Genomic DNA, 14424 nt, shown 5'->3' with positions numbered 1-14424 from the left:
GACCCCTGTGGGAGGTCTTCCTCAAAGGGCGGCTGGGATGGGGGAGGGGCCTGCGAATGACTACAGTGAGACACGGGCGGTGAGAACGTAAGACCACTGACAGGGCTCTCATGTAGCCCAGGCTAGCCTTGAGCTTTTGATCTCCCTGCCTCCACCTCCTAAGCACCAGGACTATGGGCGTAGACCACCACGCCCAATTTATACAGTGCTGGCACTCAAATCCAGGGCTTCATGCACACTAGGCAAGCAATTTATCAACCAAGCCACACCCCCAGCCCCACGCAGGTATCCTTAACCCACCACGGACCCTCTGTAGGCAGACACTGAACTCTGTAGTGTGAACACGTCTGTTTGGACTTGGCCGGCATGTCCCTGAAGCCCGACCCCCGGGTGATTTCTCTTGCTTCTGCAGACTGTGCTTCCCTCAGCAGAGAAAGGATACCATCAGAACACAATTCATGGGTCATGAAAGGGTTCAGTGCTACAGGTGCATTTTTTCCCAGGGTGGGGAGGTGTTCTTGCCTCCCGCTGGTGCTCAAGAAATGTTTGCGGCCCCTCTGCTCAGTTGAGATGGTTGTGAGTTCAACGCTCTGTAAGGGGCACGAAGTTAGCCACAGGCTGAGAGCAAGCTGTTTTCTCCTTCACAGGTGCCTGGTTCCAGGAAACACCACAAAGCCACCTTCTGAAGCTAACAGAGGCGGCTCCCCAGCTTCCCATCCGTGGCAGTTCCCACAATTGCTGCCACTCCATGCCTTCTGTGTTTCCAACCCCATATATTTTATCTCCAGCCTTTGACAAGTGTACAAAGGTTGGACCATCTCCTTACTTTACAAGTCGGACTCCAGGAGGTTAAAACGTGGCCCTAGTTGACTCTGGTGGCAAATTGTGGTGATGGTGGGAACCACTGGCTGGATGCCAAGCCTTCCCCCAGGCACGTGTTTGCCCAAGTCTGTCTCCACTGAAACCTCTCTTTGATGACCCACTGAAGAGGGTCTAGTGATCCAGAAAACTTGAATCCTCTTGGATTCCTTCTAGAATGACTGGAATAGTATTCTGTGGGGGGGGAGAAATGGAGGTCCAGGAGGAGAGGTGGGGTCTCGTGAGAATTCTCTGATTCAAAATGGGAAGCCCATGGGATGGGCTCGTGTTTGAAGCTTTTCAGTTTTGGGGTGTGTGTGTGTGCTATAAGGCACATTCCACAGTTGTCTCAACAGTGTCATGCACATATCATTTATAAACAAAGAACTATGCAAAGATTGTGGGCTTGTGTAACAGCTCGCAATGGTTGTTAACAAGAACCCAAGGAGGCTGGTACTCCTGCTGCCTACGGAGAAAGCTTTGTCCAAGTCACTGTGTGTCCTGAGAGGTCCCATTAGTTCCCTGAGGCAGGCACATTTTGATTCCTGCCCTCTCTCTCTCTCTCTCTCTCTCTCTCTCTCTCTCTCTCTCTCTGTGTGTGTCTATGTGTGTGTGTGTGTGTGTGTGTGTGTGTGTGTGTGTGTGTGTGTGTGTGTATAAGGGAAGAGCTTCATTTCTCCCCAGAGAAGACAGTTCTGGTCTCGTGAATCAGGAACCCCGAGCTTCATTTAGAGTCAGACATGCTGCCGATACACCTACTCCTGGAAGAAACTGTAGTCTTGTTTCCAATTTTCTATCCCTGTTCTCCTGATTTTCAACGCCCTCCCCCACTCAGATGGAGGCTATCAGCCTGGTGGCCCTATTCTCTGCGGCTGTAACCATGTTCAGAACTCAGCGTCTTTAAATCTCACCATGGACAATCACAAAGCAACCTGGCTAGCTGCAACACTGTCCAAGGACTAGGTGGGTGCTGGGTGTATGGGAGAGGGAGACTCCACAGGACCCACCTCCCTATCCTAGCCTAAGGACGATACCAGTGTTTCAGGGGCTTTCCACACCGTATGTCACGCAGATGGCTGCTTGGCCTGCAAAGGCACACGATTGCTGGTGTCTGCTGGCTCCTTAGACTCTTGAATGGCATCAGTCACCCTGGTGTCGTGTCCGCAAAGCTCTGAGTCGTAGTTTTAGTGTCTGACTCAGAGGAGATCTCAGATAGGCCAATCTCTCCATTTCCTCAAACTCTAGCTGGCATATGGAGGGACAGCTCAAAAATAAAAGCACGAGATGTGAGTTCAAGCCCCAGAGCTCACATTTAAAGTTCCAGGAGCCATAACCCACCCTTGTCTCTGGAGGCGGGCTCATTGGACAGCCAGCCTCGCCTACCCAGCAAGCTCCAGGCAGTTTGTCTGAGGAGGTACAGCCGAGTTTGTCCTCCGGCCTCTACCTTCACACACACGTGGGTGCACACTGCCCTTGAACACACATGAAGATGCATGTCTGTGCTCCGCTCTGAATGATGAGACAAAAATCTCACTAAGCTACATGGGCTGTCCTTGAACTTGCCACCCTCCTGCCTCAGCCTTCCAAGTGGCTGAAAGAAGGGCCCTGTGTCACTAAGTGGGGCCCTGACTTCCTTCACTCTTCACCTCACAGCCTTATCTAACACGTTTAGTTACTGCGGCATTTTTCTAGACTTTTCTGTGGGCTCTCATGAGCCCCTCCTTGTCGTATTTTCAGAATCCTGTCTGCACTGCCAGGACCACGAAACACTTGTAAGGAAGGGGAGAAACGCTGCTTCCCCGGGGCAGCTTCCCGGCGAGTCTGGCTTACCACGCATGTCCTGTCATTTTATTTTCCATCCAGAAGAGTCCTTTCCCAAGAGTCCCAGAGCATGAACCCAATAGACCTCATGTGAAAGTCCTGATGGCTGACAGAAAGGGGGAAGACAGACACCTGGTACAGTAACAGCAGATCTGCTCACGCATGCCTGGGCCTGGTACAGCAATGGCAGAGCTGCTCACGCATGCCTGGGCCTGGTACAGCAATGGCAGAGCTGCTCACGCATGCATGCCTGCGGCCTGATACAGTAACAGCAGAGCTGCTCACGCATGCATGCCTGAGGTCTGGTCCAGTAACAGCAGAGCTGCTCACGCATGCATGCCTGCGGCCTGGTACAGTAACAGCAGATCTGCTCACGCATGCCTGCAGCCTGGTACAGTAACGACAGCAGAGTTGCTCACACATGCATGCCTGCGGCCTGGTACAGTAACAGCAGATCTGCTCACGCATGCATGCCTGCGGCCTGGTACAGTAACGACAGCAGAGCTGCTCACGCCTGCCTGCGGCCTGGTACAGTAACGGCAGAGCTGCTCACGCATGCCTGCCTGTGCAGTTTCCAGGCTGACACACAACACAGCCTTGGTTTAGAGCCGACGAAACGCGGCCTCACATTTGCACAAATCCATGTCAGTCTTAGGAGGGGCAGAACAGTCAGCGATGCAAGGAGGAAATGACCGTTTCTATTGGGGTAGAGGGGTGGTGGAAACGGGACGGGGGGGGGGCTGTGTACAGAGGCAACAGTCCTCAAAATGAACGTCTGTCCTGCAGCGGCGTGAAATGAGAGTGTGTATTATTCTCTCTCAAAGGAAACCAGAATACGAACTCTCTATCTCCTTTTTTTTTCTTCTTTAAGTGAGGCATTCACTCCCAGGAGAGAGAGAGAGAGAGAGAGAGACAGAGACAGAGACAGAGACAGAGACAGAGACAGAGAGACAGAGACACAGACAGACAGAGACAGAGAGACAGAGACAGAGAGACAGAGACACAGACAGACAGAGACAGAGAGACAGAGACAGGGAGACAGAGAGGGGGGAGGAGATATGGGAGAGAGAGAGAGAGGGTGGGGAAGAGAGACTTGGATCCAGGCTCCAGGCTCCGGAAGCCACCAGGACCAGTAATTACCAGGCAAAAGCAGCCTTCTCTTTGCAGTAATATAAGGTGTAAATGAGAACCACCCATCCTAGAAAGAGGGCCACTTTCTGGTTATTATCTGTTATTTTTTATTTCTATGGAAGAAGAGAACATCATTAAGTAAATTTAAGCCATTCAAAGCTGTTTCACTTGATAAAGGGGTAGAAGGCTAGGATATGAATCCGCTGTGGAGCATGTGTGAGGTCCTGGGTTCCATCACGGAAACCCAGGGGAAAACGAAGAAAGTTAAAGGGGGAAAGTAAGGGAAGGAGGAAGAAGGAAAAACATCATGGGAGATAATTCTATAAAAAGCAAAATAAATTTCTCCAAGACACAAGTTAGCCCCTGACCAGGGGTGCTGGCTCTGAAATGAGTCTATTTCGCATTGGGTCACTGACACATTGAAGGCTAAGTATGATTTGGAATTTTGACATTGTAGATTGCTATGGCCTTGTTTCCCATTGACTCAGCTCCCACCCTACCCAATCCTATCCCATGCTGCTCTGTCTTAGTGAATCAAGTCTAAACGGCAAGCCCAGCACCCATCTGCCACTTCCAAGGAGGAGCGGGGAGGACCAGGGAGGAGCGGGGAGGAGCGGGGAGGAGCGGGGAGGAGCGGGGTGCTTCGGTGGGCACAGCCACCCCTCAGTATCCTAACAAGGGAGGGTGCCAGGTGTCTCCAGCCCCATGGAGGACAAAGTCCCTCTTACAATGGCATGATATTTGCATAGAACATAAGTACATCCTCCTAGATACGTGAAATTGCCCTTGGATGACTTTCATATCTAATACTATGTAAAAGATACGCAAATGAGGCGGGCCATACTGCTTAGGGAAAGCAGATAAGACAAATCAAGTCTGACTTTCAGCTCAGATGCCGTTTTTTCCTCAATATCTTTACCTTCTGTTGTTGTATGCATTTGTAGGTGGGGAACCCCAGGGATACAGAAAGCCAATCACATTTGCAGAGCATGATCAGGCCTGACTAGGAGCTCACCTATCCTCCCTGGTGCTCTCCAGCCAGAGGCTCGCAGCATGCTGCTGGCCCCAATGATGGAAGCTTCCCTTCCTTTGCTAAATGCTCATGTTGTCAAACTGCCTTCTAAATATTTTTCACAGACCGAGGTGGCTCCTAACCCTGGGGCAGAGGCTTCTTCTTGCACTGGGGAGCAGGTGAAGCAGAGACTCAACTTAAAAAAAAAACAGCCAGCAGTAAGTGACAAATAAGAAGCAGAAAGAACATAAGAGCCAAAGAGCAGGCCAGGTAGTGGTGCACACCTTTAATCCCAGCACCCAGAAGGCAGAGGCAAGCAGATCTCTGTGAGTTCAAGGCCAGCCTGCTCTATAAAGCAAGTTCCAGGACAGTGAGAGCTGTTACCCAGAGGAACTGTGTCTTCAAGAAACCAAAAAACCAAAACCAAAACCAACAAACAAACAAACAAAAGAGCCAAAGAACATAGAGCAGTGATGTGACATTCTTGTTGTCATTTGTACGTGCTGTGGCCGCTGAAGTCACGGACTCACTGCAGGTGTGTATGGTTACATTACACCGCTGCCTGCACAAGATCCACGTAAGAGCTAGCTAGCTAAAATTCCAGCACGGCCTGTCGGGGAGCTAAGGACATTTAGACCCAGTTGAAGAACTATTTGCTGTTGATGGATAATGAAGAGGGAACATTCTTTTTGCGGGGTGTGGCCATTGTTAGCTGCTCAGACTCCTGTGGATGGCCCCATTCCCGAGTGTATATGGGTGGCATTCGTTGGACTCCGAGGGTTGTTAAAAATGGAAAGAGGGGCCGCAGTGATGGCTTGGTGGTTAAGAATCCTTTGTGCTCTGCCAGGGCCTCTGGGTTCTGTGCCCAGCACTCATACAGTGGGTCCCCACCACCTGTAACCCCACCTTCATGGGCTCCTGCACACACACGCACTTGTGAAGACACGCATGAAACCAATCAGCCAATCAATGGCTCAATCAATAAAGAGGAGGACGTGAAGCTGGGTGTGTTCAGAGAAGAAGTGGGTGGGACTGGAAGGAGAAATGGGGAGTGGACTAATTATATTTCATGGTATATACGTATGAAATTCTCAAAAAATAAATAGAAATATATGTGTTCAAAAGCACAAAAAATATATAAAAAGGAGCTTCCCTTTCTGAATAAGAAGACAACCCCACTGTGCTGCAGAGGCCCCGCCATCTCCTTCCTGCCTAGACAGGGCTGGTGTTCAGCTGTCTTGTCCCTGGCCCAGCATGGTGGGGCCCAAACCAGAGGAGTCTCTACAGCAGTTATGGATTGCTAGTCTCCACATAGACTAGCCCCAATGTGCAGGAGTCACTGCGGTCGGATTTTCTCCCGTGTGCAGCCGGCATGCTCACTGAGGCCCCCTCCGGCACCATTCAGTGTTATCAGAGCAGCAGAGAGAAAGATGGAGAAAGATGAAGGCAGAGAGGAGAAGGGAATCAGAAAGCAAGGGGGGGGGGTTCGAGAGTGTGCCACAGGGACGTTTGAGCTTGCCTGTGACACTAAGGGGGGGTAGATGTCTTAGAACCCTGTTTTATTGGCGATGTCCTTGGTTCCATTGTCGTCACAGTTCCCGATTTCAGCCATTGTCTCCAAAGACCTCAAAGAAAACACGTACTTCCCCCTGTCTTCTTTTTATTTCCCGAGACAGGGTCTCCCTATCACAAGACAGCCTCAGACTCTATGTAGCCAAGGATGGCTTGAATTCCTGCTTATTGCACCCAAATCTTGGGAGTACGGGTACGCACCCCCTCCCCAGTTTCTAGTGCTAACAGGGTTACCAATGGTGGTGCACGGCGGACAAGCGGTCTCCATGGCTTGGTGCACGGAGGGCAAGCGGTCTCCAGACCGGGTTACATCACGGCCTGGAGGTTCTCCCTCCCTGCCTCTCAAAGGCTGCCGTGGCTATACTTTTGCAGGGCTGAAAGTGTCAAGAAAGACGTATCATCTTCGCTGGAGGCTTCTAATAGGCAGAAGAAGGGTGGTGGTGGCTGGCTCACAGGGAGGAAACGGTGGGGGCAAAGGGGCAAAGGGGGCAAAGGGGGCAAAGGGGGCAAAGGGGGCAGAGCTGTGGGGAAGATGTGGGGTGATACGTTTGTGTATTAGACCAGCTCAGGTAGATTCCTCTAGAAAACAGAGGGACAGAAAACGCAGAGGTGTCTGGAAAACATTTTCTGTGTATGAAATGGTGCAAAACTTCTCACACCAAAGTAAGCATCAAAGCAACAACACCACCAAAAGCATCCTGGTGCTGCTGAGCTGTAATGCGTTCTACAGATTCTAGGGGAGGGGGTGGACGATTTCACACAGGAACCTGGCCATTGGGCAGCAAGCTCCCCTTCTCGAACGTTACGTCGCTAACCCCTTTTTGCAGAACTCAAAGTAGACACGGCGACATTATTGACTCATCTAGGTCATTGGGAAGTTACCTGAGAAATGCATGACTTTCCTGTGTGGGCCTCCCTGCCCGGCCCCATCCAGACAAAAACCCAAAGCGCCTTTATCTCTGAGCTCTGACGAAGGACTTGTCAATGACAAGTGTCAGGAAGAAGAGGGAGTTGCTGGTCCTCAGAGAACTGGCATCTGGCTCAACAGGCAAAATGGCTTTCCTTGGAAGAGCCGTCTAGACCCGAACACTGCACCAGGATTCTCAGAGAAGGGCCCCTGCTCTCCCCGCTGTGTCCTGACCTGAGGTTTAGTCTCCATCCTAGACACTGCCTTGGTGGAGCGTCACAGGGGGCTTTGTGCCTCTCCTTGGGGTCAATGACAAGGAGAGGAAGTGTGGATGCCTAAGGCCACCAGAAGGGCTGATTAGCATTCAGCCCCCGTGCGTCTCTGGGTCCTTGGCCTGGACCACCCTCTTCCCCTCTCTGTCTTCCCTGCTTCTGAAAACTCTGCTGCTCCCTCCAGGGAGACTTCCTGGTGTCCCCCACAGTATTGTGAGCTCTTTCCTCCCAAGGGTGGACAGAGGTTGACCGGCTCCCTGGCTGGCTACTGTCTTGGGTAACCGAATCTTCGCTGGCTTGCCACTGCTAATGCCGCTTGCACGCTGTAGAGAGGCTAAGCTCTCCCACAGGCCCAAGGGACTTTAATGATCGGTGAAAATATTGACGCTTAGCCAGGCATGCTGGTACCTGCCTTATTGTGTTTAATACTTGTATTACTTCTTTGAGAGTTAAAGAAAACCTCTTTCCATCATACTCTCTCCAACTCTTTCCCCTTAGCTTTTTTCCAGATCAGCCAGCACAAACATTAACCCTAGCTCTCAGAGGCAGAGGAAGACAGACCTCTGTAAGTTCCAGGCCAACCTGGTCTACACAGTGAATTCTAGACTGGCCTAAGTGACTTAGCGAGACCCTGTCTCAAACAAATAGAGTCTGACTAACCAAACCACTTTCCAAACACAACAACACCTTAACTAAATAAGAATGAAAGGGAAACCAAGGAAAGTGTGGCCCCAGGAAGCCCTTGGGCTTAGCCTGATGCTGAAGAGAGGAAAGGAGAGAAACGGCCTGGTGATTTTTCCTGAGCAGCTCTGCCCTCAGAGCTCCCAACCCTGCTGCTGCTCAGAGCGACCCTCCTGAACCTCACTGTCTTCCTTCTGCAAGCAGGCACCCGGCTTCTCTCTGCAAGCCAGTGTGAGCATCACAGCCCCCACCCCCACCCCTCCGCCACCCCAGTCCCAGCACCAGCCAGCCTTGCTCCTCACAGCAGAAGGCCACGCCCCTCTTGGACCCATCTTTCAGGTCTATTTCCAGAATCGCCTTGCTTCTAGCTGGTCTGAAAGGTTTTTGCTGTTTGATTCCGGGTTTGGCTGTGGTTTTTCATGACCCTCCAGTTGGCCATTGCTTGTTGGCTTATTTATTCGCTCCAATCTCTGTGCGTGCCTGTGAGTGTGTGTGGTTTTGTGCGTGTGCATGGTGTTTCTGTGTATGAGCGTGTACGCGGCACTAGTGTGGAGGTCACAGTCAATGGTGGTGTCTGCCCTCCTGTCTCACCTCCCATGTTGCACAGCCGAGCACAGAGACTAAGACGTGAGCATCTGGCTTTTAAAGAAGGTTCTGGGGTTTCAAACTCAGCCTCTTCAGTCTCCAGTCCCACCCCACTTCCTGTCCCATATTCAATGTGTGAGCGGCTGTAGCCCCTCCCAGCCCACGCAGTCACTTGGCTGCGGCTGGCAAGGTGTCCTTGGGAATCAGCCTGAAGCATAGGTAGGGCATTCCTGTCGGGGAGATCAGGGCAGGGTGGTGGCTTCTTTGGGGACCACTATGGACTTTTCTGAAGCTGCCATTATGGTATTGTCAACTGTTTCTCAGAACAGAGACAGAGAACCATGGCAAAGGTTATGAGGGTGAGTTCAGACATTTTTAACACCTCTTACAAATTAGTTTCATAATGTGTAGGTCGCCTCAGAAGTGGAGTTTCATCTGCAGGGAAGGCAGGGTCCGGTTCTTGAAGGCCCAGGGAGCGGCTGGCCATGGGCCTTGTGCTGGTCTTGAATGCCCAGGGATGGCCATGTACAAGTGCTGCTGGTCTTCTTACGGACCACAGGAGGCAGGTCTGCCAAGACGCCAAGTACCCCCAAATCCATGCATTCAAGTTTTAACTCCCACTTCCTCTGAATGAGACTGTGCGTGTACAGAGCAGTCTAGAAGCCATCAGACAGAAGGAAGTATCAGAGTGCTCATTGCTGTGACTGATGGGTTCATTAAAGGAGGTTAGGGGCCCGGCTGGGGCTGGTAGATTGCGCCTGTAATTCTGAGACTCTGGAGGCTGGGGCGGGAAGGTTGTTTTGATTCAAGGTTATCCTGGGCTACATAGTGAGTGCTAGATCAGCCTGTGCTAAAGAGTGTGTGTGTGTGCACGCGCATGCGCGCGCGCGCGCACACACACACACACACAGACAGACAGACAGACAGACAGAGAGGAGAGAGAGAACCAGGAGAGGCAACAAACAAGCCACAAGGCAGACCTCACAAGAAACCAAAGCCGCTGATACTTGGGCCGCCACGCTTCTGCCTCCGGAGCACGAGGAAACACGCCACTGCTTTTCAAGCCCCCAGGTCTGTGGTATTTCGTTGCAGTGGCCTGATTACTCACTAGCAGGTTCTGCATGGTGGACAAAGCCAGGGGTAATTTCATCTATGGCTTTCTGTCACTTAAGCCTTCAGTGGTGTGAGGAGGGGGTGTCTTCAAGTCTTTGAACAGGGGTAAACTTGTATTTATGGGAAAACACATGGTGCTGCGCACAGTTGGCCTCAGCTCTTTGATTCCGACCGAGCAAGTCTGCCGGAGTGACTTGCACACAGAGCCGCACTGCTGAGATTTTTTTTTTTAACCCGTGGTTCTAGGAACTCAGGCATCTCAGCACTCAAGCTTCGCCTAGACCACTAAGCCACTTCTAAGAACAAGGCTACCTGAGGCATTAAAAAAAAAAAAAGGAGAAAGAAATGTGGCTGCGCTTTCCCCTTTATAGTCTTCTCTCTGGGGCCTCACGCTGCACCTTGGGAGGGGACCAAGCTGGGGTTGCCAACCACGTGTGACAGCTCCTGGGAGTCTCAGGCGACTCTTATCTCTCTGGTTAGGCAGACTAAGTGAGAACCTGGTGTGGGGTGATGGGAGAGGAGGGGAGTTCTCTGTGGTAGACCGCATTCTTTTTGCGTGCCAGTGTCTGAGACGCTGGCCCGACTCTCACGAGAAAGGGAACAATGGCTGGCTCGGTTCCCCATAGCTGCTTGCTCCCTGTGTCCACGCTGGTATCGGGCAGAAAACGAGTTGCGGGTTTCCTCCTGTGAGGATTGCAGAGACTGATAAAGTGCCATCCCGGGAGGAAAACAAGATGCTGTGAGGAGCCCACAGTGGCTGCTGGGGAGCCATAAATTATTACGGCCAGGGAGCAGTCATGGGGGACCCTAAGAATGGCCAGGCTACGGCGTCAGGGGCCAGGAGACGGGCCGGGCCGACAGGCCTAGGTGCTGGAGGGGAGGGTGGGTTCTGGCCCCAGTTCCAAATGCGACAATGACAACAAGAAAAAGCCATGTTTTGTCATCGGATTGTATCGTGGACAGCCATTGTAGGCCATAAACCCTTGCCCTGACAGGTCATTTGGACGAAATGATATTAGCCAGGAAGTTGCCATGAGTTCACTGAGGTTCCAGTGCTCAATTCCCATGTTATTCTGACAGCTCCTTCTCCCTCCATCTGTTCCGTTTTGCTCAGAGGGGGGAAGTGAGGCCTTTTCAGATGAACCATGCTGATTTTCTTTTTTATAAATCAGTACGTGTGTGGTATGTGCATGCTATGTGCGCATGTGAGCATTCATGTGGGGAACGTGGGCACATACGTGCCACAGTGTGCTTGTAGAGGTCATGTTCCATGTAGTCCGAGGCAGGGCCTCTGCTGTCTGACGGCCTGCTGCACTCCACGCTAGTCGGCCTGTAGCCTCTCTCTGTCTGCAGCTCCTGTCCGTGTGCCCCCCCCCCCCCGCTGTAGGAATGCTAAGGCTACACGTCACTGCACCTGGCTTTTATGAAGGTTCCATGAATTCGAACATGGGCCTCCATGCTTGCACGGCAAGCATGTGTTCATCTCCCCAGCTCTTCCTGAATTTTGATAGGAGCAAGGTCCGTCCAGGTAGCCCGCTTGGGAGTAAGCAGTCTCTTTCTCCCAGGTTGGGGGTGGGTGGACTGCAGGACCGAGGCTCTGCTGCATCCCTGGTTACCACTCCCCAACTCTCTTTGCTGTTGGGCCCACAAAGACATCCCGGCAGGCCAACACCGCAGGCAGCAAGGCCACCTACTCCCCAGTAGAATGTTCTAAGTTTCCTGCTTCTGTCTTCCCAAGTTCACCAAATAGGAAACAATAAGCATTTGGAGCGTGTATTGAGAGTGGAATAAGCCAGGAATTTTTCTACAAATATTACTTCCTTTGCTTGCCGGCAGCCCAGAGGAAATGCAGCCAGTGAGCAGTTGGTGGCTTTTCACCAGGGGCCCCAGGGCTGGTGTCTCTGCTTATCCCTCTACAGGACACTGTATGATTGGTGACTCACACACAGCCCCATGATTCAACCTCACTCAGTCCCTCCCCCCGCCCTGCTGCCAGCAAGGGAGCATTTGGAAAACCCTTTAATTTAAAGCTTGGAATTGGTTAATGGCTTGCATTCATCTCCTTCTCCTTCAATTCAAATGCTACTCCCCAAACCTGCAATCGAGCACACACACACACACACACACACACACACACACACACACACACCACTTCCCCAGGTTTTTACACTGAGCACTATAGCATCCTCAAAGCGTTTGTTGTTCATTTGTCTGTATGAATAAATACTGATTCACAGATACCGGTTGGGTGTGCATAAGCATTTGTAGTCAGAAACAAGAAACTATTCCCCCATCCCATTCCACTCCATATCAGCTCTGCCAGACCCTCAAGCCGTACACTGCAGGCACAGGTCAAAGAACGTGTCTTGATGCACGGCTGTGCCTTCATGATCTTTTCATGTCTCTGTTTTCATTTGCTTAAGCTCTGTCCCCATTTCATGAAAGAGCCACAAAACATACATGGCCACTCATGGCTCAACTCCAGTTTTGTAAATTTCAAGAGGTTGGCTACAAAAACAACAACAACAAAAAAAACTCAAGTAGGTTTGAAGACCCGAGTGGTGCCTACCCAAAAGTCTGCAATCTAGTAATTTTAGCTGTGAGAATGGGTGGACTTAGGAAATGGCTTCATAGTTCTTTAAGAGAGAGGCTGCGTATGCCACAATTTGCTGGCTTTTCTGTCTTGAGCAATGCCGGCTGCCTTTTCTGCAATTTAGGCTAAAAGAAAACCACAGTCCCTTCGGATGATTTTTCCAATAAGTCTGCCCAGAACCTGCTCTCTGCGAGTCGCCACCTTGGCCCTGAAATCTCCGGGCAGATCCAAGGTGTACCTGGGAGCTGCCTCCTCCAGGCCACACTACTGGCAGCACCCCTCCTGGTCAGCCTAAGTACCGAGTCTGGTAAGCCCCGGGACAAGCTGAACTCAAGGACAGGGCCAGGCAGCTTGCTGACTTCAAAATAACTCCAATAGAGTCATTCAGAGCAAGGGACAGTCATCTAAAACCAAAGAGTGTCCTCCGTGCCAGCCTTTAATCTCTAGGACTGTAAACAGGAGCAGTCCAAAGCACTTGACACAACTTTCACTCGGCGACCAAATACTTCAACAGCTCAACCAAGCATTTATTAAAACATCTCCGCAGCAGCACGGCGTCCAACAAATAAGTAATCCAGTTGCCTCATAACCACAGGCCTCTGTTCGAATTGTTCCCCCACCCCCAAGCAGGCAGGGACCCCCAGGCAGGCGCTGGAGGGTCTGCTGGCTGCCTTTTCAGTCTGTGCAAAGCTGAACAAAACCAGATCTAAAAGGATCAGCGTACTCACCTCTCATGAAGCACTGTGGGTATGAAGGAAATGACTCAAAAATGCTGTCTGAAGCCATCCTTTCCTCTGGAAAATGCACCTCTTCTGAAGGCGGGGGGATTCAGTGACTCCTTTTACCTTAAGAGCAGAAACCAAGAAAGGTCATCGCTTTGACCTCTCCCACCAGAGCTCCCTAGTCTCTCTCTCTCCCCCAACCTTAACACCCCTGGGACTCCGTGGGCCCTTTGCAGGGGGGAAAAGTACGTTTGCAGAAACAAATATTCAAATTCTTAAAGATTAAAAAAAAAAAAAGCACCGCCTAGGCTGTGGCTGAGCTGCTCACCGCTCTGCGAGAGCCTGTGGTTAGCATTCAGTGTGATTCGTCCTGCCTGCTGACCACTGTGCTGGGTTCAGACTTCTGACACTGCCAGGCTACCCGACTTGTGGTTCTGTGGTTGTTTATGAGGCCCAAAGAAGTTTTCACACAACCCAAATTACAAATTTAACTGTTCCCCTTTCCACAGCCCATCACCATTGGCTCCTGCCAATCATGTGACTTAAGTGATGTCAAATTTTTTTTAAACTTTCTGAGCTATGCCCTTCCTGCCCTCCACCTGCCCTCCCCCAGGCTGTGTTAAATTAAAAAAAAAAGAGTTGAGTAGAGCTTAGAAGAGAGGGACTGTAAAAGAAACACAAACAAACAAAATCCCCTGCCTCAGTCTCTTCTTGATGTCTCGGCTCTTCACTGATTTAGTGGAGATCAGATCCTGTTGTTATTTGTGGTTTGGGGAACAACTGATTATTTAGATAAAGATTGCCTTGCTGTTTATTCAATAGTAATTTAACGTTGGCACCAACTCTCTGCCGAGACCGGATGCGGCTCGGCTCCCATCGCTTAAATTGCTGGGCATCAGCTTGGAGAGCTGGGCACTTGGTAAAAGCATCTAAGACCGAAAGGGGGGAAAATACAGATAAAGGAACCATTTCCGTGAGTGGCTGACCCGGAAAGGGGCTAGCCACTTACTGGCATTTCAAAGCTGGGGTGGGGGGAGAAATAAAATGTTTTAACTGTGGGATGAAAAGCCCACTTTAATAAAAACCGAGGTGAGGCGGCTTTGCTCCCCCTCGGTGGACAGACTTAGCGGGGATCTCTTTAGGTAAACAGAAAATCG

The 14424-nt window shown here is 51.0% G+C and overlaps 1 protein-coding gene across 2 annotated transcripts in view; it reads right to left on the bottom strand.

Moving 5' to 3' along the window:
- Window positions 1-13723, bottom strand: part of Runx1 (RUNX family transcription factor 1) — a 229290-nt gene extending 215567 nt beyond the window's left edge. For both annotated transcript variants that reach the window (XM_040750450.1, XM_040750452.1), the window contains exons 1-2: window positions 13596-13723; window positions 13274-13390 (exon numbers count right to left, since the gene is read on the bottom strand). In XM_040750450.1, coding sequence (XP_040606384.1) covers window positions 13274-13331 — 58 coding nt within the window. In that variant the 5' untranslated portion in view covers window positions 13332-13390; window positions 13596-13723. The remainder of the gene's footprint in view (window positions 1-13273; window positions 13391-13595) is intronic.
- Between the last annotated feature and the right edge of the window lie 701 nt (window positions 13724-14424).

This window comes from Mesocricetus auratus, unplaced genomic scaffold (assembly GCF_017639785.1).
Source record: "Mesocricetus auratus isolate SY011 unplaced genomic scaffold, BCM_Maur_2.0 Super-Scaffold_100008, whole genome shotgun sequence".
In the NCBI taxonomy this organism is placed as follows: Eukaryota; Metazoa; Chordata; class Mammalia; order Rodentia; family Cricetidae; genus Mesocricetus; species Mesocricetus auratus.
This window is presented reverse-complemented; position numbering and strand designations above follow the sequence as displayed.